The sequence below is a fragment of the Trichoplusia ni genome, chromosome 2, assembly GCF_003590095.1.
Source record: "Trichoplusia ni isolate ovarian cell line Hi5 chromosome 2, tn1, whole genome shotgun sequence".
In the NCBI taxonomy this organism is placed as follows: Eukaryota; Metazoa; Arthropoda; class Insecta; order Lepidoptera; family Noctuidae; genus Trichoplusia; species Trichoplusia ni.
The window spans coordinates 11,068,780-11,096,536 of NC_039479.1; the positions used below are offsets into that span (position 1 = coordinate 11,068,780).

General features: G+C 36.1%; 3 protein-coding genes across 3 annotated transcripts; 2 read left to right on the forward strand and 1 right to left on the reverse strand.

The window, feature by feature from the left end:
* The first annotated feature begins 254 nt into the window (after window positions 1-254).
* LOC113507099 (GDP-fucose transporter 1) lies at window positions 255-5,742 on the forward strand. The gene is made up of 6 exons (XM_026889951.1): window positions 255-554; window positions 1,001-1,202; window positions 2,896-3,121; window positions 3,738-4,030; window positions 4,428-4,640; window positions 5,332-5,742. The coding sequence occupies exons 1-6, from the start codon at window positions 436-438 to the stop codon at window positions 5,365-5,367; spliced, it is 1,089 nt and encodes a 362-aa protein (XP_026745752.1). The 5' UTR covers window positions 255-435; the 3' UTR covers window positions 5,368-5,742.
* A 67-nt stretch (window positions 5,743-5,809) lies between these two features.
* Window positions 5,810-7,767, reverse strand: LOC113507089 (iduronate 2-sulfatase). Its single transcript, XM_026889944.1, has 4 exons — window positions 7,384-7,767; window positions 6,837-7,314; window positions 6,490-6,765; window positions 5,810-6,411 (listed from the first exon to the last, which is right to left on the reverse strand). The coding sequence occupies exons 1-4, from the start codon at window positions 7,567-7,569 to the stop codon at window positions 5,825-5,827; spliced, it is 1,527 nt and encodes a 508-aa protein (XP_026745745.1). The 5' UTR covers window positions 7,570-7,767; the 3' UTR covers window positions 5,810-5,824.
* A 432-nt stretch (window positions 7,768-8,199) lies between these two features.
* LOC113501661 (titin-like) lies at window positions 8,200-27,422 on the forward strand. The gene is made up of 14 exons (XM_026882842.1): window positions 8,200-8,507; window positions 10,381-10,563; window positions 10,762-11,065; window positions 11,878-12,136; window positions 15,390-15,574; window positions 16,248-16,496; window positions 16,814-17,020; window positions 17,498-17,636; window positions 18,129-18,302; window positions 18,807-18,958; window positions 19,303-19,433; window positions 19,882-20,018; window positions 20,266-20,394; window positions 21,643-27,422. The coding sequence occupies exons 2-14, from the start codon at window positions 10,397-10,399 to the stop codon at window positions 24,279-24,281; spliced, it is 4,872 nt and encodes a 1,623-aa protein (XP_026738643.1). The 5' UTR covers window positions 8,200-8,507; window positions 10,381-10,396; the 3' UTR covers window positions 24,282-27,422.
* Window positions 27,423-27,757: the final 335 nt, after the last annotated feature.

The following is a 27,757-nucleotide window of genomic DNA, read 5'->3' on the forward strand; positions in this document are numbered from 1 at the left end:
CAAAACATACTGTAACTTTTTTGAATATTAATAATTATGACAACACTGTTCCGTAATGTCAAAACAAAACTAAGGTTATCAAAATTTTATACTTCAAAATCTTTCTTATGCCTTTTACATAGGAGTCAAAACAGTCTAACCACAATTTGATCCGGCGCGTTCCAGATACATAAATGATACATCATTAACAGAGAGGGTTTGATCTGTCTCATAAAATCTTGTGAATCAAAAAGGGGCAAAAGACAAATTCTAAACATTTAAATGCACTTCAAACGATTTTTTATGAAAAGGGGCCGAAACGGTCAAATAAATAAAAAAATTGGTGACTGCAGCTGTGCCATAGCTGTGCTCTGCTGTCTTTGATAGTTTGTTGTGGTTGTAAATTTGCACGATGATTAGCGTGTAAAATAATTATTTTCTAAGTGTTATGTTTTAATGGTGATTGTAAATAATAATATCGAAAATTTCATTGATAAAACCACTAAAATGAAAGACCAGCGCTCTGATTTATGTTCGAGATACATTAAAATATTTATCGTGGTTTCTTGTTACTGGTTTGTATTGTTAATTTCCTTGCCCTTTTTATTCCTATTTATATTTGAAATAAAAACTTCCGAGTATCTCAGCGGTCTACTACACTACAGAACGTTTTAAAGTCGAATACAATATGTATTATGATAAAAATAAAATACATTATATGACTTCGTTGTAAATTTGCCGGTCGTAAAATTCTTGTATCGAAATTATATAGAAAATCGAATTTAAGTTTTATAAAAATTTGTCTCCTATGCTAACGATTTCAATTTTGGGTCTGAAATTGAGAAAATATTTATTGGAGATCAGAGTGTATGTGTATGTACAAAACATCTATGTTTTGAGAATCATTGTTAAAAATATACAGGATGGTAGTCTCTGAGTGTGTAAGAAGAACTACACCAACCTGTATATATATATTATGCTGTGCTCTGTCTTCAAACCCTCAAAATCTTTTTCCTTTCAGGATTGTATCAATAGCCACAGTTTTTGTAAACAAAACATTACTGAGTAGTCAAGTGGTGGCCTTAGAAGCACCACTCTTCATAACATGGTTCCAATGTGTGGTCTCCTTCACTATATGCAGTTTGCTGAGCAAGTCTGGTGGGATACCAAGAGTATTTGCATTCCCTAAAGGGTCACCATGGAATGTTGAAGTAATGAGAAAGGTAAATTTAGTTTTAATTGTGCCTGTAGTGTCATGATTCCAAAATGATTTTTATTTTATGTAGGTGATTTTTATTATATTTAGAATATAATAATGTATATGAAAATTTTTAATTTTGCCCACTTTCTGAATAATTTATGTTTCAAATGAAACACAAAATATATTTTTAGTATCATCTAGGGAAGGGTGGACAAAACTTGAGATTTTGTTTATTAATATTTTTTGTTTAATGTATACTGTTCTGTTGACCCGCCAAATATTATTTTGCTATTTGAATTATCAGTGAAAATGAATTGTACCAGATTTTCAGAAAACTACTGCTTAACTTTCATACAAAGTTTCTTAAAAACTGGCCAAGCTAGGATCAGGAAAAAATTGTGCCATAGTTTGTTCTATAGTACACTATCAAGGAACTTATGTTTGTTATCATTTTCATTAGTATTATCATAGCTTTATATGTAACTAGCTGTTGCCCACGACTTCGTCTGCGTGGTTAGAAGATATAAGTTAGGAATTATTTTACGGTAGCCCTCGAAGATGAATAATTTTCCCTGTTTTTCCCACATTTTCCATCGTATCTTCACTCCTATGGATAGTCTATTCAACACAAAAATATTTTTTCAATTTGAACCCATAGTTCCTGAGATCAGCGCTTTCAAACAAACAAACTCTTCAGCTTTATATATATTAGTATAGATATAGATTGATCCTTGGGGTTCTAGCAAAACTTTCCCTGTTTCAGGAAGATTTTTTTTTTTTCAATGTTCAAATTATCTGGTAACGTTTTAATTATGTTGTTGGTATTTCATATACAAACTCGTCGAATATTGATTAGCAGCTGTACACACTTTATGTACTAGTAAATGCTGATTGTCAATTAAAACAAACCAATCAGTGTTAACATTACGATAATGAACCTCATGTGACTTGCAATAAGGGAGTAACTATATTTTTTATAAAAAAAGATTTGTAATATACATATTTATTTATTTAAGCTATGATAGACAGGATAATTTTTTTTTCATAGATTGCAATCATTTTCAACTTTGTCTTACTTTCTTAAATCTTGTATCACATTTTTTTTCAGTTCAGTTTATTACTGTGCTCATTAGCCTTTTACTGATAAAACGAGTTGTGATAAAGCGCAAGGTTACACTAGCTATCCTGCTTGCTATTTCCATATTTTTTTTTCAATACTGATTAAGTCAACTTTTAGTTATTGTTCCACTACAGTTTTCCTATTGGCTATTGCAGTTTTATTTTCTTCTTACCTTCTTCAGCATGTTTTTTTTAATAAAAATTGTATAGTAAAAACTGTTAATCAGAGAGTGAACTAATATTGCCAGATTTACAAGTTTATTTATAAGTACTGAACCTTGAATATAAGACTGGAATACTTTAGTTTTAATGTACCATGTAAAATATTACCATAAGCTATAAATTATGCTCATAATGCGATCATTGTTTTCCATTGCCACATACGGTATTAGCTGGGTACTGTATTATAGAACATTTTTATTTGTCCATAAAATAAATGTATTCACACTCTCAAGACGAGAAAACCCCTTTTTATTCAAAACATTCCATAAAACCTTGTCCACTTCTTTTTTCAAGTCAGTACTTATGATTTTTTTGTACTTGTCTGACAACATATATATAATTAAAAATTAACGTCTTTTTCCTTATTCTTTCAGGTGATACCACTATCAATAATGTTTACTCTAATGATAGCAACAAACAATCTATGTTTGAAGTATGTTGGTGTTCCCTTCTACTACGTCGGACGATCGCTGACTACAGTCTTCAATGTTGTATTCAGTTGGGTGCTGCTTGGACAAAAGACATCTTACCGATGCGTTTTATGTTGCGGATTTATCATATTCGGATTTTATCTTGGAGTTGACCAAGAAAGTTTACTAGGTAATTATATAGCTGTTACCTAGCGCGATGTTGTTACCTTAACGTCGTAAATTTTGCTTGACATACTTTTGTTACACTTATCATTCTAACTATCTTGAAAAGTCATACCTTGTCATAGTAAGTTGCTTATAGATAACGCGCAGGGCCCCAATTCCGCTATTTTTAATTCCTGATGAATTAATGAGAATTGGATTAAAATGACACTTCACGTTTTCTCCTAAATATTTTGTCAACACGATAATTGGACCGCCCCTGTAAGATTGGTTCCATTGTATAAGCGAGATACAGGTATTGGACAATCTCTCTTCCAAATACACAATAGTCCTACTTTGGATTCTTGTATCCTACAGACAGGCAATTTCAAATTTTCAAATCTAGAAAAAGGCCTGTACTAATTGTCAGTTTTCATTACTGTTCGTTAATTTTCTGCTTATGATTCACGATCTAAAACCGTTACAATAGCACGTAAAAATATCAGCTTTAGTGATAAGGCTACTTTTACTTCATTGTAATTGTGCTGGAGCCTAGATTACTTGATTATAAACTTGAAGTTATAATTGTGTAACCACAGTTTAGTGAAACGAATGATTACTTATTTTACTTTTTAAATTTTCAGGCTCGTTCTCTCTAACAGGCACAATATATGGCGTCATAGGTTCGCTAATGTTATCACTATACTCAATCTACACGAAAAAGGTTTTACCCAGCGTCAACCAGGAAGTTTGGTTGCTATCCTATTATAATAATGCCTACTCAGTATTATTGTTCCTGCCATTAATAATAACGAATGGAGAGTTGTCTGCCTTGTGGAATTATAGTAACTTTGATAGCTCATACTTTTGGATGCAGATGATAATTGGTGGTATTTGTGGATTTGCTATTGGATATTTTACCTCCTTACAGATAAAGGTAAATTATTTTTTCGTATTTTGCAAAGTTTGAATTCAAAATACCTTTTTTAATGTTTGTGGGTTCAGTAAGTCAGTTCCGTTAAAATCAATTAATGCAATTACTGATAAGAGTTTATTGATTCTATTGTTTTCAGTGTTTAAGTAGACAAACACATTCTGTACAATCCATTTGTGTAACTAAGAAACAGTACGAACAGTGCCACCTGGCATGTCGTTAAAGAGCTACAAAATATTACTGTATCTGTTTCACAAAATTAGCCTGTAAACTTTGATCTCACTCTAACAAACTTATATGTATATTCTGAAGCGCCAAGTTACATCAGTCGTACCGTAATCGGTTATCAATATTCATAACATACCAAAAAAAAAAATTGTTGTTTATTTTCAAATTTCAGGTGACCTCACCATTAACGCACAATATCTCAGGAACAGCCAAAGCTTGTGCCCAAACGGTCATAGCGACCCAATGGTACAATGAAAGCAAGAACGTGCTATGGTGGGCGTCAAATCTTATAGTTCTGGCCAGCAGTGGATTATACGCGAGGTTCAAACAGATAGAAATGGAGGAGAGCTCTCGGAGAACAATTTCTGAAGAGAAACGAAGCTTAGTATGATGTTTTATGAAGTTGACTATCGTATTCGAAAGACTGTGTAGTGTTTAAGTTGACGCTTTATAGAAGTTTTTATGATTCCACTTTTTTTAGGAAGTGTTACTGTTGCGTACGTGTTTTTTAGCCACTTTTAGACACTTTGTCCAAGTAAGGTCATTCTGACTAAAAAAAGGTTTTGGTCTTTTTTGACCTTTAATATCGTAATGTGGTTAATAAATACGTTTTGTTTACGATTGTAGAATAATATATTGGTGTTACAACTTCCTTTGTGTCGTGAGAAAATAATATTGCATTAATGTTGATTAGATGAGTGAAAATTATATCGAATGACGGAAATAATGAATTTACCAGTAAAGCTTTTTTAAATGATTTGTTCTATATTTATCTTAGCCTTCAATTATTTATCATCTTAAGGTCGCTCAGGTTCAGTAAGCCGTGTCGAGGCTTAGGACAGACAAGTTGAAACGTCACGCTAGGTCGAACCTGAATGTTAGTTCCAGTGCAATTACATAATCGTTTTCCTAACATCAATACCATTTATTAAAATATAAGAAATCATTCCACAAGGTCAATAACTGCCTTAATTAAAATTGCATTTAAAGGAACTAAAGTTGTAATAATATTCGGAGTATGTGTACTAATAATGTGTGTAGGTAGTAAATAGTACTAATAACAGTCTTCGTTTAAGGTCAATGGAGACGATTCCGAAAACCCAGAAGTGTGACCCCCGTAGTATGCATGTCATTGAAGTATATCGATTTTAAGCGCACCGTACGTATGTACACTTGTAAGTTTTATGTTGTGAAAGTACAGTTGTATTTGTTTTTTTTTTATGTTGTGTATTGTAGCATCCGCAATTGGATATGAGCCCTTTAGCCTAGTTACATGTAATTCATCGATTAAGACGACCTTATTATCTACATTCTAAACAGTAAGCAATCAAAAAAATGCAAAGACATTACTACAGGTTATTTTGCTAAGTCGAGATTTTAAACTATCAAATAGTTAATTCAAATAATTGAGTAAAAACATGTAGAAATGTCAATTGAATATGAAGGCTTTGTATTGATATTTATATTAGACTTGCGAAAAAGCGTGGGGATTATGCAATGAACCAATTTTATTTGTGCAATTATTTTTTTATATGTAAATGTAATTGTTGTTTATTATTTATAAATAAATTAATACAAGTGTGTATTCTTTCTATTAAAATGTGCCCTTAGCAAACCAGATAAATATTGTTTAATATTTTTGTATTTATGTACTAAATATAGATTGTTTGATTCCTCAGAATCTATAATGTGATCATATAGTTCTAAGCCATAAATTATGTTCCAATCTATTGTAAATAATTTGTTATTAAATGATACCCATTCTGTGTATCTGAATCTTTTTGTCCTTACACTGTAGCCCATTATTTTGATGTTTTTCAGGCGTGGTTTGTCTGATTTGTTCTGTGGGTAGGCGCTGGGCCGAGGGTATTGGCTAAAAGCAAGATAATTACCAGGTTTTTGGGAGCCCTCGATCATTAACAATTTTAAACTCTTGCCTTCGAAGCATAAAAGAGACTTTTCATTGTTTCGACACTTAGAAATATTGTTGGCTATTCCACTCAAATCAACCAAAGTCGGAAAAATATCGACAAGTTCTACAGGAGCATGTACAATGCTTCTAGCGATTCCCGGAGCAGAAAATATTAACGGAACTTTTAGCGCCACGTCGAAATTGCTGTATTTTGCCCATAAACCATTTTCGCCTAGAGACCAACCTGAAAAACAGAAGAAGGTTGCATTACTTCGAGAAAAACGTTGACGAATTAGGAGTTAATATTATACTACCTACTGACCGTGATCACTCGTCAAAACTACTATAGTTTTCCTCCTATCGACGAAACTTAATAAAGCGCCAATTAAATCGTCAACATACGAAGCAGCCGCATAGTAACTCTGTCTGATTTTCAAGGACCACTCGCTAGGCATCAGCCCAAGAGGGAAGGAAATGTTCAGTCGTGCTATGTCGTCTCTTTTCCTTATGTCTGTCCATGGGTGCCAGGCCACCAGTGGCAAATTATGTGGCATGTTAGGATGCTTCGGCGGTTTCACTTTATTGATTGGAATCTTCTCTGAAAAAAGTGGAAGGCTATTATAAGGCTACTTGCTATGTCAGTCAATTAAGATTCAATGCTTAACTTACCTAAGTACTGTTTGGGAAATTTTAACGGTATATGAGGCTTATGAAATCCGACGGCTAAGAAAAATGGAGTACTAGAGTTCCTATTCGAAAGGATGTTTGTAGCGTACTCTAGCGTCTCTAAATCTGGTAAAGTCTTTTCTGGTTGATTGAAAATGTCAATGGGACAAATCAGGTTCTTTTGAAGTTTTTTTGAAGTCGTGTCTCTACATACAGCAGCATCCTTATATTTGTCAGTTGAAGGATGGTAAGGGAAATGAGTCCAACTTAGGGGATAATCGTCATTGAAATTCGAAGACGGTCCCGGATGGAAAACTTTACCAACTGAATATGTTTCGTAACCATTTTCCTTAAAGAATTGCGGTAGGGTAGTAAAGTTTCCTACAGTGTCCCGCCAGTATGAGGAGAAGTCGTATAGCCGAAGAGTATCCGGCCGACGGCCAGTTAGCATTGAGTTTCTGCTTGGAGCACAAAGAGCTTGCTGAAATGTTTAATTTTCATAAAATAATCTGTATTTAAATAATTTGTAAATCAAAAAATAAATACTTACCTGTGAAAAAGCATTGTTAAAGTAAACGCCGCTTTTTGCTATGCTTTGAATATTTGGTAAGTTTATGGTTTCTTTCGAAAGATGGCGCAAATCGTCAACAATAATAAACAGAACATTATTTTGAGTTACGCTTGTGGCAGTCTTACCTAAAGAAACTAACATAAAAGTTATAATTAGTAAACACATATTAACACAATGCTTTATTTAATTTATTCTCATACTAAAAATATTATTTGATCCCCACGAGATGGGTACTTTAGTAGACAGTTTTTGTGGCTTTCTTTTTTTCATTAACTTGGGAGTTACCATTCTTGAATAGTAACTCAGTATCACAATTACGACATTTTCTTTTCATAAATGTACTTTTAATGAATATTTATTATCAGCTCTGGCATTTTTTTAAACAGAAGAACTAAATGAAATAAACTTTACAAAAGTCGAAACACATTCTGCAAGAAACGGAACATTCCATAAGTCTTTATCAAAGAGTAAACGAATCACACACACGGCAGTAATTTCAATTCACGATTACCGGATCCAGGAGAATAAAAGTTACCTTTAAATTAAATGTCTCACTTTTAATTATTTTCGCATGTTTAACAAATTAATGGTAAAATATAATTATTATAATAGAAACAAGTAAGTCTTACTGTAAATTTGTTCAAATAATTTGAATTAGGTAAATGTCGCCTCTGTAAAGCAAGGGTTTTAATTCTGTGAGCGAAAAATAACATCGTGTTTGTGTTTGACGCAGAGTGGAGTGTTTTTAACACAGTGATAAAATATGTATGTGTGTGAATTTGTGTACGAATGGAATGATTGCTTTGTCGTATGACTAACGCACACAGCTACAATACGAACAAGTGGGCGTTCGGGTATTGTCATTCAAATCATCTGTTTCGTAAATCGTTGTATATTTTGTACATAAAAACTAATTTATTTTTGATTTATTTATTTAATGAGAGTTATATTAAAGTAATCATTGATTAGGTGCGCGAGTGGGTTATGTTTATTTAGAGTTTTTGTTTTCATTCGTGTGACGTCATTGTTTTCGACTGCCAATACGACGCAATAGCATTTTACTCGAAAATGGATTTAAAATGAGAATTATTTTCGTAAACAAGGTAAGTGTGTTATGTAAGACGCACATAATATTCATAATACGCATTAAAATGGTTCAGTATTATCAGATCGTAGGGTGTACGGACTTCATCGATTTCCTTTGTCCTCGGTCCCCTTTTATGTACGAAGCTATAGTGAATAGTTAGTGTGTACATATAGTAGTGCTACCAGCTGTTTCGAAACAACATAAACATTTTGGTGTATTTATTTGAAGACTCAATATTCATAAGGTGGTGTAACATTTTTTTACGTAATCTATTTTTTGTTTTTATCGATAAATTGATCAAAATAAACTCGGATAGCTATTGTTTTTGTGGAAAATTATCTTCAGCGTTATCATTGTTTGTTAAACAAATTGTATGTACTTACATTCTAATTTGACTGCAAAGGACGTGACTATAATAATTATTATAAAAAAGTTCGCAATTTAATTTCGAAATCTGTTTCGATCAATAACTTTGGCCAGTCCTGCAGTAATAGTTGAAATATACATACATACATTATTATATTATTATTATTCAACTTTCATTTATAAACAAATCATTTAAAATAGTGGTCAAGGTCACATTACATTCAGCTTGTTTGTGTTTAGAATTTGAATTATGAATTCTATTGCATCAATCTTTTCTTTGTTTTTGTATCATAAATACTTTTTTATGGTTTTACTATATTTAATATTACTTTTTACTGATTGTTTTTTCAATAAGAAACCACCCCTTATTGTTCTTTTCCATTAGTAACATCAAGATATTGGCAAACATAATGCTAAGGTTGTTTGAAATAGTCTCTACATAAGTAAATTTAAATTGTTTAGCCACTGAATTTTAAAATTACATAGATCAGCAATAGCCAAGTAAAAAAGCAGGACTAAAATATTGCCATGTTATTGACCTTATTGATTGCACAAAAGGTTTTATTGTTTCAATATTTTTAAAATAGTCAATTGCAACAAATGTTGTAAAAAGATTAAAAATAAATAAATAGACACATCTGGAATCTATATCATTTACTACATTAATTATCTATTGACAATACTCTTATCATGTTGTTACTGGATGACTTTATCACCTCATTAGACTACTGGTGGCAATTAAAAGGTTAATCATGTGGATCCCTTGCAATGAGAATTTATTTAATTACTGTAATCTGAGTTGCTATGTCCTAATTTAAATATATGCATTTCGACATTTTATGCCTGAAGTACACACTTTAGGCAAGTTCGCAGTAGGATGACATATTGATTTGTTATATATACTTAAGGAACATTGTTTTATACTATATGCCTGGTTGAACTTCTTTGTCACTTACATACAATTGTATATTGCATAAAGCTGTATGTCTGTATAAAGCAATTATGTATATCCAAGTGGTCTTTGCAAACAGTCCTTGACAATAATCATATGACTATTGATTATCTCTTTCACCACCTTTCCGTTTAGATTAGTATTTAAAATTGGATATAAGCCAATTACTTATTCATTCATAATAGTCTTATAGTAATGGTCACCAGTAAAACTCCAAACCATAACAAAATAAATCAGTATTTGGGTTTAACAACAAAATAACTTAGCACTGGAAATGTACTATAAGTACGTCATAATATTGCTGCATATGTTGCAGAGAGGTCTCTAAACAGTTATGACTACGGTGATCTGACTTTGATCGTCTATGAAAATCAGTTACTAAATGAGAATGATCCAGTGAACAAATTTGGGGTTTATTGCTTTCCTAATATAGTTAAAAATTATTTAGTTACCTATTAGAACAGCGATTTATTAATTTATTAAATCTATAAAGCTCTTTTGAAATTCTCATAGTGATAATGTTTGTTGCTTAACTTACATTGGATATTACAAATAGTTGTTTGTCGTGTAGGCGACGCTAACACAGCATGTCAGCGGAGTCGCCGCGGCACGTGCGGTCGGGCGGGCCGCTCACCGTGCCCTCCCAGCCTCCCAGCGACCGCAGCATCATCGACGCCGTATCAGGGTTCATTAATGATGTCACGCTCTCTTCATCATCAACCGTTGACCCCAAGGATGTTATACAGTGGGCCAGGTTTGTTTTAAATCAAGATTCTAGTGGAATATAGTCAATTGATTTTTGACGGATTGTAATTTTTTTCACCTTTTTGGCTAAAAAAATTTACTAAGCTCAAACAAAAATATTTGCCGTCGCTGCTTTCCTCGCCACTTGTCGTCAATGGCTGGAAAATATCAAGGAAACCGCTACTAAACTACTACGCTATATTCTTAGGTTCGAAACAACAGATATCAACGAGCCGACACCTGAAGGTGATGGTGACAGTGATGTGTCTCCTCTCCTCTTAATCCTGGGCTACGGGTCTGGCGTCCAAGTGTGGCTGATCCCGCCAACCGGGGAGGCCCAGGAGGTGTTGTCATGGCGACAAGGCACAGTGAGGGTGCTCCGTATACTGCCTACTCCGCAGCACGGCGACTGCTTCGCATCGAAAAGGCCCCTCATCGCCTTGTGTGACTCCGTCAGCCCTGGACCTGCGTTCTGCTCGCTCAGTTTTATATCCATCAGAGGTGGTGAACAGGTTGGTCAATATTTTATAGTCATTTGTTCTGTAGAAAATAAATTATGTCAAAATTTTGTTTTCTGAGAACGCCACATGTACTTACTTTGTACTTTGTAGAATCAAGTTGAACTTACATTATTCACATGTCTATTCTTTACTGTTATTGACATTATGGCGTTACATGTTCCATTACTGTTCTAAAAATAACTACAAACTGTTTTGAATAAATATGTTTTCAAATACGCCTTTATTATTCAGTAGGAATAATATAAGTGATAAGAAAAACGTTGACCTAGACTGACACGTGTACGATTGCATATCAAAGGGGGTAGACAAAATATCCTGAATACTACGGAACAGTATCGCTGTTACTACGATATTTATTCTCGAAAAAGGTTGTTTACTAAATTCTTGTCGGTTTTATCAGACAAGTCATGCGAGAAACACGCGATGCCCATTGTTGACGTCGATAAATGGAGGCGTGTCTTCGTAGATAAAGAATGCCTCTATTTTGGTGTGGAAAACATCACGAGAAGGGTTCTATGTTGAAAAATAAGAATTGTTACAGGTCTATTATAATGACATTCATTATTATACTTCTGCCCACTTATACCAAAGATCAACCCAATAAATTTATTTGGTAGTCGCGTTAAACAATTTACTGCCGATATTTATAAATATAGTATGTTTAAAATCATGAAAAACATATCTTTTAAACAAAGAGGTCAGAGACTAAAAGGTTTTGCTATTAATGAAAGGTCATCAATTGATCGATACTTCTACTCTACAGTTACACAACCTCCTTTACAAATGGCTTTTTCTATTAATAGGTGAAGAGCATAAAATTCAAGAACCCGATACTAGACGTGCTCGCGAACAAACGTTCAGTGGTAGTATCCTTCTCCGAACGATTTGCAGTCTTCGACGCCGCGACATTAGAAGACCGAATGGCCGTCACTACTTGTTACCCCTGCCCGTGTCCATTGGGAGGCAGTTTACCTATCAACCCCTTAGCGCTTGGCGACCGCTGGCTGGCTTACGCTGACAAGAAACTCAACCAGTCGAAAAGAAGCAGTGGAGGTTGTGAAGGTATGTCATTTCTTTATCGATTGTTATCAATTGTTTCGATTTTTATCGATACTTGTCACATCTGGTCAACACGTTTAGAAAAAATCAGGCCATTAAAGATAGAATCAATGTTCAATTCAGTTCATTGAACTTTGTATAATTAAATGATATCAATATTATCGATTAATGAACTTATAAGTAAATTAAAAAGTACCATCTCTGTACATGTCCATTCTGTTATTAATATTCACGTGCATTGTAGTATATTTTTATTCATAACAACAATCTGTCAACAAGTATTTTGGCATCGGTAAAAATATTCATGATACTTTTAATTGTTTGTAACACACAGTGACGTCAATATTCTGTTGCTTAGATGAGCCAACAGCTGATAATTATTACACGTTCCCTTTTTACAAACCTTTTTATTGTATATTTTTCCGTCTATATAAAATACCAATATTAAATAAAATACTGTCGTTTAATTTATTTAAAGTGAAATGTGTTACTGTGTACTATAATTATAATAATCGCTCGTCATTCAACAACAACTAGAATAATAATTTCTATTTCAGTAACGTATAATTTTCACCTGTAATTCTCGGTACTTTTTAATCGCTTTATTTTTCAAATATATTTTTAGATTCTTTATTTTTATGTTCGCCTACGTATTTTATATAGCAATACTTTATATCTTATTGTGGAACATTCGAATCAATTAGGACGAGCAGTTACTTATCCGATAGTTAAAATGTAAAAGCCTAATAATGTTTATTTATTACGTCGTTAATTTACTTGATTGGGCATTCGCATTCACTTAAGATCTTGACTTGAATGTCCTTGTCGGCAATGTTACTGTTTTTTTGTTGAGAAATTCTTTATTCTGGGTACACCTTTTTACACGATATAGTTGCTAAATAATCTGTAGTGTGAATTTTAATGCAGTGATTAGAGGGATTTTTCTTCAACATGAAGTTCTAGGCTGATAGACTTAATTATGCTTTTTAGTTCCCAGTTCTAAAAATAAAGATAAAATTATAAAAACTGAAAACAATACAAATTTTGGATTTTAATCCTTTTGCAGTACCCTGAGTCATACGCACTTCCATTGTCTCACTTATCTGTATTATTTCAGAAAGCACAATTATTCACAATGCAACTATCTAACCAGTGTTGATAGTTACAAACATATTCTAAAATAAAGACATTTACAGCCACTATTGTCCATAAAGATCGTATATCAGTTTGTAAAACGATCTCGTGATGAGTTATTTGAACGACAGGGGGTACATAATTTAGTGGCACATCATTTATGCACTAGTCCGTGACCCTTCTGCAGTGTGACGTCACATGGAACATGCTAGAACGATATGAGCTTATTGTTATACAAATACAATGTCTGTGTACTAATGTAAATTGTTGTTCTCGCACGTAATGCTTGTTTTACGGTAACTCGAGCGTTGCATAATTACTATCGCATCAACGAGTTAGAAATTAGAACGCCATGAATGCAAGGATAGGATATTAACACATTGTATTCGACAGCAAGATTTCTTAAAAAAGTAGTTTAATTTATATAAAAAAAAACACTCATGGCACAACTTAAAATTAAAAATAAAGAAAAATCAACGTAAAAACTCCTTTCAATAAACGAACTAAAATAGTCGTATATTATCTTATTTATTAAAGGTTATCATATAGTGCATTGAAGATTAATGTAATAAATTATAACAAGCCTCTACTTGTTTTTATTATAACTAGCGTATCATATCAGGGAAGCGGTGTATATCATGTCTAATAGTTGTAGTTATAAACTAGGTACCTACACCTATATGTATACAGCACTGACCTACCACAAAGTCATTGTTAAACTTCCGTATTTTTGTGAACTAACATTTTACCTTGCAACTTCCGTTAATCAACTTAATAGGTAAATAATTGCTGCTGTAATATCCAACCTGTTATGAATAAATCATAAATAACGCTTCTGAAGTATGTATCATCGTGAATAATTTGTTTATTAAGCTTAGAAGTACCAACCAAGTAAAACCAACTTTTTTTAAACTGCTCCCGTATTAAGTAATTAAATCCTTGTATTGCAAAGTATTTCTAAAACATTCAAATCACGTTCACAAAGAAATGCAGTACAAGTATTCGTAGATCACACAAATGTCCTACGCAGGGATCGAACCCGCAACACGTCGCGCACAGAAATTATCTCGTGGTGATCCGAACCACTCGGCTATCCGTGCAGTCTACTGTGTTTGCCTATTAATTTACAAAAATGTGTAAAATGCGCAAATTGATCGTAAATCCCATTCAACAAAACATACGCAGTAACCTAAATAAGGAAAAGTCTTTTAATTATATCGGCTGCAAATATTGAATGCGAAACATTTACTCATAAATATACATCAATTAAACTCTTTTGTTTGTTATATACGGGGTGTTGACTTAACACAGTATGTATATTTGTGTACATTTTGTTGACCTTACCGCCTGCATATCATTGTTTAGTAGACCGCTGCGTGACTAATTGATGTGTGCATGTGTGAGTTGCCCCATTTCGAGATAATGCGTGTAACGGTAGTTTTTAAATTACCTTTTTTTTTTCTTTATTGTTTTGTAAGACGCTCTGATGGTTAAAGAAGATTGCATTGAATGTTTTGTATTACAAAATGCAGTTTAGTTTGCGTTATGTTGTAAGGCATGGAAAAGATTTAGTTATATGAAGCTAAGTGAACTAACTTATAGGTATCACGGTCTTATCTATACTAATCTATATCTATATCTATACTAATATATAAAGCTGAAGAGTTTGTTTGTTTGATTGTTTGTTTGTTTGACCGCGCTAGTCTCAAGAACTACTTAATGGTTCGATTTGAAAAAATCTTTTTGTGTTGAATAGACCATTTATCAAGGAAGGCTATAGACTATATAACATCACGCTGCAACTAATAAGAGGAGCGAGGAGAATAAACTAATAGGAGCGAAGATATAATGGAAAATGTGGAAAAGACGGGGAAAATTCTAACCACGTGGACGAAGTCGCGGGCAGCAGCTAGTTTAGTTATAAGGCAATTTCTTTAATACATATACTAATGTGATATGATTTTTTTTATGGAAATAGTCTGACTTAAATATGCAAAACATAAATATAACTAAATCAGCAGACAGCACCATTCCCAATAAGAATAATAAGGCTTAATTAAATTAAATCATAAATATAATTCTAGACTCAATTCATCAAAATCGTTTTCCTTCTTTTCCTCAGGTGAAGGCGTAACCAGCTACACGGCGACTGTCCTCCACGCAGCTAAGTCCCTCAGCAAGGGCCTGCGCGGGCTCGGCGAGAGCGTGGCGCACAGCCTGGCTGGGGGGCGCAGCACCTCGCAGTCTCCCTCACCGCCGAACGCTGATATACAACAGCCGGGAGTTGTCACCATATTGGATATCGAGGTAAGCAGGTTGGAGGTCGCCAAACCCATTGTGCGCGTCGTGTCGCGCGTTCGTTCCCCGCGTAGTACAAGCATTTGTGTGCTCCACGAATGCTTGTTCTGAGTCTGGGTGTCATTGTGCATGTGATTTGTATGTTTGTGAAACACCCCGCGACACAAGGAATTAAGTTCCTTACTGCAGGAGTCGTGTTTTTTAAACATAAAAAAAATGTAATGCCATGTCCTCTTTCATTTGCTTACATGTAAGTTATGTTTGTTTATTTATTGAAATCTAAGTCAATCCAATAGTAAGGTAATGAAAAACAGATGTGTTAGCGCGTGCTCTAGTAATGACTTGCAACTATTGCACATAAATGGTATTTATTGATTCATCCGATCAAATCTTAGATCATTTATATCGCATTATAAATAGATTAGTCGATCCTAAAGACCCTGACATAATGCGCACAATCATGACTGTTTTATGATGTTTCTTTATGTATTCACCTTTACATGACCCATTGTAAAATAACGCACGCCAACCGACAGAAATATGTAATAGGCCCATGAGATCAAAAATATCAACAAGCGGTCTTATCGCTAAAGACCATTATTGACTCATAAACGGGAAATTTATTCTCTTTTAAAAAGTAAATCAGTAAAAGGTAAATAAAATCAAATTATTTAAATTTCAGGGTAACGAGGAAGAAGACGGACAAGACAGCGAAGAGCCCTGCGATCCAATCGTGGCTCACTTCATAGCGCACTCCGAAGCGATCATTGCGCTGAAGTTTGACGCGAGTGGCATGTTGCTGGTGACCGCTGACCGACGCGGCCACGACTTCCATGTGTTCAGGGTCAACCCGCACCCCTGCGGGTCCAGCCTCGCGTCCGTACATCATCTGTATATCTTGCATAGAGGTGATACTACCGCTAAAGTGCAGGTGGGTGGAATAAAACGAAGTGGTAGTTTTGTGAACTTTTTATGCATTTTGTGGAAAACTGTCTCGGTAGGTAGAGTTATTTATTAAATAAGGGTAATCATACAAACTACCGCTATAGAGGGATATTTCGCTAGGAATCGAAACTAACTATCAGAACTAAAATAATCTGCTCTGACAATTAACACTAGACGACTGTGTACCATTTTGTATACAATTCTGTAGTTATTTAGTTTTTTTTTTATATAGCTTTTGTCAGATCCCCCATTTCTATTTTTGTCGATATATTTCCACTAACCCCGGCTACTGTCGTCCGGCAGGACATCGCGATCTCGTGCGACTCGCGCTGGGCGGCGGTGTCGACGCTGCGCGGCACGACGCACGTGTTCGCCATCAGCCCGTACGGCGGCGCCATCGGCGTGCGCACGCACACGCAGCCGCGCGTCGTCAACCGCCTGTCGCGCTTCCACCGCTCCGCCGGCCTGCCCATACACGCGGCCGCCGCTAAGCGGGCCTCCGCTGCTACGGTAAGGCTTTACCTATCTTAGTACATTGTCTAATCTACCAAAAAAAAAAACATATTATAGTAATTACCACAATTTAGAAATGATAGCCGAATGGTTAGGCTTCACCACACTTTACCAACGATGCGCAGCGTGTCGTTGCTTCGATGATTCGATCCCCGCTGGACAGGACGGTCGTTTGTGTGATCCCCAAATGCTTGTCTTGAGGCTGGGTTTCTTTGTGTATGTAACTTGAATGTTTGGGAAAGAGGAAATTCCATAAAACAATAATCACAAATAAAATCCTAAAATGGAATCTTTCAATAAAACAAAAAAGTGGTCATGGAAGCTAAGGATAATTGTAAAGATTGAAATAATTTTGTCCCTAATTTGCCTCGTGCTTCTGATATAAAACAAACACATGTTTTTGGCATCTAAATAAATTATTCAATTCAAATTATAATCTATCTTCATAAATATATCTCAATATTTTGTTTCCAGGTCGACAACCTACCCCAGGGCGCCTGGTTCCCCAACCCCCGCCTGCCGCCATACCCGCTGCCAACCACCGTGTCCCCACTCGCTCAGCTGCGGCCCACCGCTAACATACCAACACATACCATTACCAGGAACAGTTCGGGTGAGTGTGATTTAGAGTACATTTTCAAATACCTTAGAACTTTATTTGCGAAAGGAATAGGCATGACTAAAAACTAGAAATATCAGCTTACCGGTATCAAAATCAAAATTCATTTATTTAGGTTAGGTTACAAAGCACTTTTTGAGCATCGATTTTATAAGACAATTTCCCGTATAGCCTACCCTTAACCGCTTCCTAATTGTTCTAAGGTGCACTATCGGAAGACAGATGGAAGACGATTGTGTTAAATTAGGTATTGGTCAAGTACTCAACAGATACAACGGATTTATCTTGAAAATTTATTAAGCTTTTTTTTTGTAATTTGCTAATCTAAGCCACGACCTTTATATATTATGTCAGATAAACAATATGTAAACGTATTAAATTGCAATGCATGAGTAATTTGACGGCTTGATCAGTTACCAAACTGCAACGAATTTATGCAAAACATTGCCAAAGATGGTAATGTAACTATGGGCTGTACCCCCGCAGGCCGGCAGCGCCTGTCGTCCCTGTCGGAGGACAGCAGCGCGGCGCCGCTGCTGGCGCGGGCGCGCTTCGGGCCCGCGGCGGGCGGCCGCGCGCCCGCGCCCGTGGCCGCGCTGTACCTGGTGGCGGCCAGCGGCGAGCTGCTGCATCTGCTGCTGCATCCCAAGCCCTTGTCCAGTCAGTATATATTATGTACATGGAGACTATATTGTATCAGAAAATAATTGCAGTTTTACTAGTACATTCCTTTTCCGATAATTTCGTTATCGGATCCAATGTACTATTTTAAAAAGATTTAACACAAGCTTCAAACCACTTATAGGCTAATTTTAAACATAATACATTCAGTAGTGTTAAATATAAAGCCGGCTCGCACATAGACAGCTGGATGTCAGTCAAACATGTTCGCCTGTGACGCACGCCTCCTAACTGTATTTTATTATGACGACAAGTCAAAGTAATAGAAATGCATAAATCAGTCTGACAGGCGACTAAAATGTAATGGGAGAGAATAACAGCAGCGAGAATTTTAGATCGTCATTCACAGAAAAAAAAAAAATTGTCAGTGATCTTAAAATTCACTTGCAAATAAGATAACTGTTTCTATCGCTTCATTCTACTAACAATCATTGGCACACTTTCATTAAAAGGAAGATATTCTAAAACATTACGCCTCAACAGGTCTGCCTAAAGAGAAGATCTGCGACGACTCTCCCATAGAGTTGGAGGTGGAGCCGGTGTCGCAGTGGCCGCTGCAGCGCCCCGCCGCGGCCGCCGATCTACTGGCGCCCTTGCCACCTTCCAACCCATTGCTACAGCCGCAGACTTGCAGGGTAACAATGTTATTAAAAACTGGGATAATAGGATAATTTGTTTTTAGTTTTGTGTATATCATGATAGAATCGTGGTATTTCAGCGCCGTCGCCATATTGGGCTAGGTTGTAGGTTTATCACTTGTCCCGTGGAAGGCGAAATTTTTAGCGTCAGACAAGACTACATTAGTTTTGTTTTCATATATTCTTCAGTTCTTACCATTAAAATCGCTACCAATTCTATACACACAATGAAATCTGGTTTTAGAACTGGTAACATTATTAATACAACAATAATATAGGACTTAAATCCAAATTTCTATATTTCAATAACCAAAAGTATAATAAAATAAACTCTTTTACAGAGATGCGCAGACATGTGCATGAGCGAAGAGGAGCGGTGGTTGTCTCAAGTGGAGATCGTGACCCACGCGGGACCGCACCGGCGACTGTGGATGGGCCCACAGTTCGTGTTCAAGACATATAACTGCACGGGGTGAGTAAACAGACAGAAATATAATATGCTTCACTGTTTGATTACTTAAATTTTGAGCATGTAGGCATTGAGCCTAAAACAGATCCTTGAGGTACTCCGATTTTTCTGTAGTTTTAAACTGAAAGTTTTTGCATTAAAAGTTTGTTGTTAGCTCCGATATAAATGCTTTATATAAAATTGGTACTATTAGTATTCTTTTTTTTTCTTAAACCATATGCACTACAAACAATATAAGCAATATTGTTTGTGATTGACAGTATCGAATGAATTTCGAAAGCAAAAATTAGTTTTAGATTGAGTTTAACATTAAATTTCACAAAAACAACACAATTAGGCTAGATACTTTTGTGTAATTCATAGAATTTAAGCGACTATCTTCATATCTCGCGAAAAATGTATCTTTTAATTTTGGTGAGACTTTTACAATAATTGTCATGTGTTTCCGTAGGTCGAGCTCGTCGCTTTCCGAAGCGGAGACAGTGGAAGTAGATACGACGGCAGCCCGCGGCGTGGCTCGCTCCAACCCCGTCAACATGCCGGGCGTCAGGCCCATCGTACCTGTGCTCATCGACTCCGGCTCAGCCAGTAAGAACTCTTCTTTAATATACTTCAGATTTTCTTCCAGGTATATTAATGTTCCTGGAAAAATAGTTAAGTTGATTTTACATACCTATACGCGCCAGGATCGCATTTTGCCGATCACAGCAAGAACAACAGCTTTTTACAGAATTGAGTGAAAAACAGTTTTTTTTTAATCTTTGGGAGTTAAAGACATAAAAATGAACGATTTTGACAGTGATTGAAATCCTAACGTAACCTTGCTTACTTGCAGGTTCCCTAGAACACTCGCCATCAGACAGTTTCCGCCGCAAGTCACTGTTAGCGGAGAGCGGCCGCGCGACTTCAGTATGTGATGTGCAGCTTAGAGAGGATCTGGCGGAGGCCATGAAGGAAGACCACGGTATGTCACATGTTTTACGACAGATTAGATATAATATGAAATGTCGGTTAAGGTAATTTACTTAATGAAATTAGTCTTTGAATGTGCCATCCTTAATGGAAAGTTATAACTAAACAATAAACAACGTTACTTAGACCTGGGTTGAAAATGAATCAATTTGCATATTGAAATATACAACTTTTATGGAAAGCAGTAGTTTTTAATGAGAAAATATGTTGGTCTTTCCATAAAATTACATCATTTTATCAATAAATTCATCAATTCAGTCTATCGAGGTTCACTGCTCACATGGGTTTCTACCAAGTTCCGCCACAAAACCCGGTCCTCCGCCTACCGAATGCAGTTTGAGCTTTCATCAGCCGATTTCTAATTACATTTTTCTGAATTGGCTGCTTTTCCTTAGAGGAGTTATGCATTTCGATGAAAGATTTAAATAAGGCTTTGGGTTTTATGACGTTGTGTATTTGAATTGAGCTATAATAGGACCATCACTAATATGTACGTTGAGTAAATTACCTAAACCAATTGTAATGTTAGTTACTACCTAGCTATAAGCAGATTCTCAATAGTTGTTGTTAACACTGAAATTCGGTATATGGAACACAAGGTTCAATTTAAAAGTAGTTAAAAAAATTGAGGCATTATTCAACGAAATTAAATTGGTAAAATATTAATAGCTCAGATGTTAAAAAAATATGTGTGCGCCGTTTTATTTGATGGTAATTCCATATTTAAATCGTATAATTAATGCATAGGTATCAGAGCTACGCGTGTTTTTGACAAAATATTTCTTTTAATTTAACGTGTTTAAAACAATCGCGTGGGCATTCCGCTTTTAAAATTTAATGACTGTATTCAAGAACGAGCTTGGCAAAGTTTTGTCGGTCGAATAAAAACATGACATGGAGTCAAATTAAGTTTAATGGTGTTTATTTGTCTCCATATCCCATTTAAAATGACATTTTGCTCAGTGTCCTTCTTGAATACGGCTTTAACTCTTTGGACATGTGGACAAAGATTGTTGCTAAATATGTTCATAATGGTGCATACGATGTAATCGCGAGTGCAACGTTTTTGGATTTCGTTTACCACCGAGTGAATATCCAAGAGCGAAGCATGAAGCGGAGGAGCCGGAGTCTCTCGGCGCTCGCAGTAGTCTCGCCGCCGCCTAGCGAAGCCCAAGGCACCGGCCCCTGTGGCTCCCCGCTCCTCCGCCCGCGTAGTAACGGTTGCCTTCGGTTTCGCTAGGCGCGGCGCGGCCGGCCCCGGCCCCGGGCGCGGCCCCGGGCGCGGCCCCGGGAGCGGGCGGGCTGGCGCGCGCCGTGGACCCGGCCGGCACCGTGGTGCAGCGCGCGCCGGCCGAGCCTGCGCCCGAGCCCGAGCTGTTCGCCAGCGACAACCGCGACGAGGCGCGCTTCCGGCCCGTGCTGCGCGCGCCCGCGCCGCCCGACGCGCGCCCCGAGGAGCGCGCGCGCCCGCTGCCGCGCGGCACCACCATCCCGGCGCAGAGCCTGCCGCCCGCGCCGCCGCCCGCGCCGCGGCCGTCGGCCGCCGCGCTGCCCACCGCCGTGCTCATCCCCGCCGCGCTGGCCGCGCCCGCCCCACCGGATAAGTATAGCGTAGGGGAGGCGGCGCGACTGGAGACGGATGCCAGGCCGAGTGCGAGGGGCTTGGCGCCCGCCGAGCGAGCGACTGGGCCGCCTCCCGACTCACTGCCAAAACGGCCGTCGGGTGATATTCAGCCGGCCGCCCGACATAGAGTTAGACGATCTCCCACCCCAAAGTCGGATAGTGATAGAGTCGTTAGTGACGACACTCTTAGGGATAAAAAATCTAGTAAAAGTAAGGGAACTACTCGATCTCGGGACCAAGATGTTAAGGCCTCGAAATCGAATGAAGTTCAAGAGAAAAGCCGTAGGGAGTCTACTCCTAAATTAGAAATAGTTGATAAGATTGAAATGCCTCGAAGGGAATCTATTTCGAAAGAACCTGTGTCAAAAGAATTTGTTTCGAGGGAACCTGCTCCAAGAGAATACGTATCAAGACATTCTGTGTCTAGGGAATCTATTCCAAGAGAATCTGCTGCTAGGCAATCTGTATCGAGGGAGTCTATTCCTAAGGAATCTATTTCTAGAGTGTCTCTGCCAAGGGAGTCTGTTCCGAAGGAACCTGCTCCTAGAGCTTCTATACCAAGGGAAACTCCTCCAAAAGAACCTACTCCGAGATCATCTGTGACAAAAGAAATTAAAAAACCTGTTTTCGCAGACCATGTTACTAAGGAGCCCGTCCCTGTACTCCCCGCCGAGCCGATAGCTGTTGTTCTGGATACTAAAGAGGAAATTCCTTCAGTAGCGGTAACTATAAAAATGACTTCTAAGAAAAAATCTTCTGAAACTAAAACTGTTAAAGAAAAAACGGAATTCATTAAAACTGAGGAGCAAGCATGGGATATGCTTCTAAATGAACCAGAAAAACCTTTATACAGTAGTTCTGTCGTAGATGAAAAGCCAATTGAGGAACCTAAAGCAAAAGTTAAAAAGCCCCGTAAAGCCAAAAAGTCTCAAGATGACGCACAGACGAAAGATGAGGATTCCTTTGTTGAAATTCATGCGATCGAAGATAAACCACAGCAGTCTAGCGGCGAGTTGGTCTCCATTTCGACCCCATATGAAGACTTAGAACCTTTCCCCCTTTTGGCTAAGCCTAAGAAGACGCGTTCGTCTAAAAGTGCAACTCCCGAGAGAAAAGATCAGTTTGATACTAAAGATGTTTGGGGTATAGATGAAACTGAACTTACTGTCGCACCTAAGCCGAAAAAGAACGATGACAGCTCTTTTAAAATGGAGTTTGTTGAACCGTTACCAAAATCAAAACCTAAGGAAATAGAAATTGAGATGCCTAAAACAGATACTCTTAAAGTTACCGAAGCAACAAACGAAACTACTTCCACATTGAAGGAATCACCAAGAGCTAAAAAGAGCAAATCTCTTTCACCATATGCTGATCGCAAGCCCACAGAGAAACGCTACGAGACAGATGTCAAGGACGTATATGTGATAGATACGATGAAAGAGGAATTTCCTGAAATTCAAATCACTAAAGGCACTAAGATGCGAAAGAAGTCTCCACAGCCTGAGAAGAGCCAAGAAGTAGAAGTAGCTGAAAAACCTATTAAATCGTGGAGTTCTATTGCTGCTTCCAAAAATAGCAAAAAAGAAGAGAAATTAACTGAAGAAAAAGTAGAAATAGATAAGAAATATGAAAGCGAAAGTGTTAATGAGACTATAGGTTTAGATGAAGAAGCTGGGTCTTCCACACAGGTGTCGTTGCAAGAGAAACTTATAGAGCTTTGTAAAAGAACCGATATCATGGTAGCTGAGTGTGATGCTCCTTCAGAGTTGAACTTTGTCGAAGAACATCATTCTGTCCTCGATTTACCTCCACTAGGACCTCTGGATTTCGGTTTAGATGATTTTAAACTAGAAGTCATGCGAGACAGCCTTCTAGAGATCAACGATGGAAATGTTACAAGCCCAATATGCAAAATAAACATAGATAATATACTGTCAACCATTAAAGAAACTACAAGCAAAGCCATTGAATCAAGCGCCTTCAACCTGATAGATTTAGAAAAAGTTCCCTTAAAGAAAGAGAAGGGATTTAGTGTAATTGAAAACGATAAAATAACTTCGCAAGAGGTGAAGATTGATGATGATAAGTCCGATGATAAGGAGATGGAGAAATCATCGGATGATGACAATACTTCACCGGTTGTATCGACTGACAGTGACAAGGAGGAAAAGAAATCATCTGGTGCTTCTAATGTAACCATGCCTTCGTCAAAGCAATCGTCTAAGTCTAAAAAGGCGCGTAAGAAGAAGAAGTAATTAACTGTGTTCAGTGATATTAATGTTCAATGTTTCGATTTTTGCAATATTTATTGTAGTTTATACAAAAGACATTTTCAGCTTACGTGTGCTACATCAACTATTGTAACGTTACTGATATCCGATTTTTATATATTTTATTTGTAAGTAGTATAAAATAATACTCTGAACAACATTTGCTTATCAAATTAAAATGCTGTTTAGATAAAAAAAAAATCAATTAAAGTTTTAAATATATTTTGTAACTTTTATCTTAACTATGCGTGGTTGAAATGTGTGTTATACTAACAAGTTATTTTATGTACGTATAGACTATTCTCGGTTATTTCTACCTTTGGAAATTATTAGTTTAATATCCCTAAAGCGATCTTTGTCTAACATATTTTTTAAATAAGACTTCGGTATCAATAAACTTCGTTATGATATAACGTAAGCTGATCATGTCAATTTTACGCGGTTAGAATCAAACATTTGCTGCTGTTGTAGTAATCTTAGTAAGTAATGCAATTAATGTGATTAAGCACAGGTAAAAGACAAAAAAAAACCTTAAAATGTTTATAAAAAAAAGTGATTTTAAATATTTGCTACTAAAGCCAACAGTACTAGGCAATAACATTTTATCGTTGTTCAGTAGCGGTATTGTATGTCATATCAAAAAAATAAACATAAAAATCTAAAAACCTAGCAAAATACACAAAAAATCAATTCTACTAGATTTTTTATGAAGACCAAAAATTCCAATAAATTCGAAAAGTATTAATTACTATATACTCGTAGCGTAAGGTTTTTGGCAAGTTTTTGATATTAAAGACACTTCTAGAATGGGCGTGGCGGTCTTCATAACAGACCTAGTACATTTTTTTTTGTATAACGGTACTCCATTTAGTACTTATCTCTTGTTTTAGTTATTAGGTGTAGATGAATAAAATCGCATACATTGTGGAAACAAGCAGCTGTGCGCTACGCAAGACCTTTATAAAGGCCAGTATATACTTTGCTTACCCGTCATAAGATTTAAGCTTGACCAGTATATTATATATTTTGCGCATTACTTTGGGAGATCAGGTGGCCGTATACTTTTAGGACCATTCTTTACTGAAAATGCAATGGTATTTTGTGCTATCTTAGTACCTAATACGGCCTCCAGCTTTTTCTATCCATAGGGGCGTTTTTATTGACCTTGATATGATTAAGGCTCATTTTAAATAATATGTAATGTCTTGATCGTACCTCAGTATTAATTTATTGTGTTGCTTTGCCACCAACGACTGTTTCTGAACCAGACCAATTTAAAACTGAACTTGTAAGTTGATTTACATTATCAAGGATCTTATAAATTGGGCTCTATTAATGAAGTACTACAAAATACCTATTTAGGTTGTGATTGACGAACTACAAATTAGATTTTAATCTATTACTGTGCGTTAATCATGTGCTTCGTAATTAGTAGCTTAGTTTTGGCAGAAATATGCAGGTCGATTCAGAAACAGTCCAGGGTGCCTACCGTCGCCTCAAGTAAGATCGACGACAAAGTCAAAGCGAGATGGCACGCTACAAGCCGTAGAGCGCCATCTCGTTTTGTCTTTTAGAGTTGGTGGAAGGCCCCCAGCTTATGACTTAGTCACACCGGTATATGATACCCACTCACATGTACGGCTGTCTTCGTGTACAAATATATTGTAACTATCGACAAGTATTATTTATTAACCAATGTTTTTTTTTATTTAGCTTTAATATGTTAAATCATGACAAATATTTATTTTTATCTAATATTTTTTTGGTGACATTATTTCGAGTTTTCGATTAATTTTAGATACGTAGTTGGTGCATAATACTATTTATTATTTGACGTTAATTTGTAGCTTTTTAGTTCTGTATTATAAATAGTTCAATTCTTAGTATAAGTTTTCTATCGGCCGTAATTACCTTTGATTGGATAAAACTAAATGATGAAATTAAAATTGTGAAATTATTGTTACTAATTAATTGGTTTTACGATGTCAAAAAATGTATATAATGTAGGTGATTTTGGAAAAGATCTAAATGACGAACTGTACAAGTTGTAAGACTATTTATTTTATAAAATATCGTGTAGAGTGCTCTTAATGCGAGATGTATGTTATTCTGTAAGCTGAGCATACTGCTGTAGTCTTGTGTGTGTGGATCAAGTTCAACCTCGGAAAAGGATAGATTTATTATAATCATTTGATCTTTTCAAGTAGTACTTATTTCGGTATTTTGTTCTCATACAAAATTAAATTATACCATTGGCTTTGTAATTACGTAGATTAATTGCGTATCCCCTATTTTTTTATTCTTTTTTGTTTTTTATTTTTAGTCAATTACTAACGGCAGCTTATGAACTGCTTCGAAATTGGTACGGACCAAATAATATTGTCGATTTAAACATAATATATTTGTTAAGGATTTGATTCCTGAATTTTTGGAAATTGTTTTATTTTTTTTATATTGCGGGATTTTAGCTTCGTAATCAAAATTATGTTCTCATCATCTAGTTTTTATTGGCATTTGAAATTATATATTTCGTTGTTGTTTTAAACAATTTGGATAAGAACCAGTCCGATAGTAGCAGCAAAGTCTATATAGTATTAGTAAATCTGACAGATTATAATTGTAAATAATAGTCGAATCTAATCTATTACTTCGTATTACATAAAGATCTGTATTGTCAACTTTTTCTTCAGTAATTAATAACACCAATATGTTGTGTCATACAAAGCATAATAATAACTAATCATACGTTTAAAATAATGTGGAATATTAAGGAAATGTTGTATGTTATGGAACAGCCATTAAACCAAAAGCAATGTAAAATCTGTCTGCTTGACTGTTTGTAAGTGCGTAACACAATCTCAAAATATAAAACTTGGACATAGGATATAGCATGTATTTATTACACACTAAATGTGATCAATTCTGAAATTCTAAAATTATATGGTTGCCTTTATTAAGGCGTAGGCCGATTATACGTATTGTCGTAACGTATGCTAAATGTCTTTGCCTTAAGTGTTCGCGTGTAATGTATACTTTGGCTGAACTGTTTTGTTGATAATGTTATGGAGTGTTTAAAAAAAATCAGGATAGTATCTATATAATAAAGATGAGAATTCAAAAACAGCATTACGTCGTTTTATTTTCTCTGTCAAAAACCAGGCACACCACACAACAAACTATGTAGTAAGTAAGACAAGAGATCATTGTTAATTAATGTACACTTAACAAAAATCTTGCAACTATACACACATTTTGATCAATTCACTTCAACTTCTAATGAAAAAGATAGCCTGCAAGTAAAAACAGTCCTTATATGCATCGCCATAAAGTTCAAAGTTCAAACCATACTTATGAATGACTTATTATCTTCCAGCAATAACCACAAGCGGTCGTTACGAGGCGGAACAGGAGGAGCTAAGTTCGAGCAGTTTCAGTTCGGCGTCGCGCGCGTCCCTCGACCC

Excerpts from the sequence above, each read along its gene's own strand:
- LOC113507099 (XM_026889951.1), top strand. The coding sequence starts at position 436 with ATGGTGATTGTAAATAATAATATCGAAAATTTCATTGATAAAACCACT. Across the intron at positions 555-1,000 it reads ATCGTGGTTTCTTGTTACTG|GATTGTATCAATAGCCACAG; the intron begins GTTTGTATTGTT and ends TTTTCCTTTCAG. Across the intron at positions 1,203-2,895 it reads ATGTTGAAGTAATGAGAAAG|GTGATACCACTATCAATAAT; the intron begins GTAAATTTAGTT and ends TTATTCTTTCAG.
- LOC113501661 (XM_026882842.1), top strand. The coding sequence starts at position 10,397 with ATGTCAGCGGAGTCGCCGCGGCACGTGCGGTCGGGCGGGCCGCTCACC. Across the intron at positions 15,575-16,247 it reads TCACCATATTGGATATCGAG|GGTAACGAGGAAGAAGACGG; the intron begins GTAAGCAGGTTG and ends TTTAAATTTCAG. Across the intron at positions 20,019-20,265 it reads CATCGACTCCGGCTCAGCCA|GTTCCCTAGAACACTCGCCA; the intron begins GTAAGAACTCTT and ends GCTTACTTGCAG.
- LOC113507089 (XM_026889944.1), bottom strand. The coding sequence starts at position 7,569 with ATGTGTTTACTAATTATAACTTTTATGTTAGTTTCTTTAGGTAAGACT. Across the intron at positions 7,315-7,383 it reads TTAACAATGCTTTTTCACAG|CAAGCTCTTTGTGCTCCAAG; the intron begins GTAAGTATTTAT and ends TAAACATTTCAG. Across the intron at positions 6,766-6,836 it reads ATTTCCCAAACAGTACTTAG|AGAAGATTCCAATCAATAAA; the intron begins GTAAGTTAAGCA and ends CACTTTTTTCAG.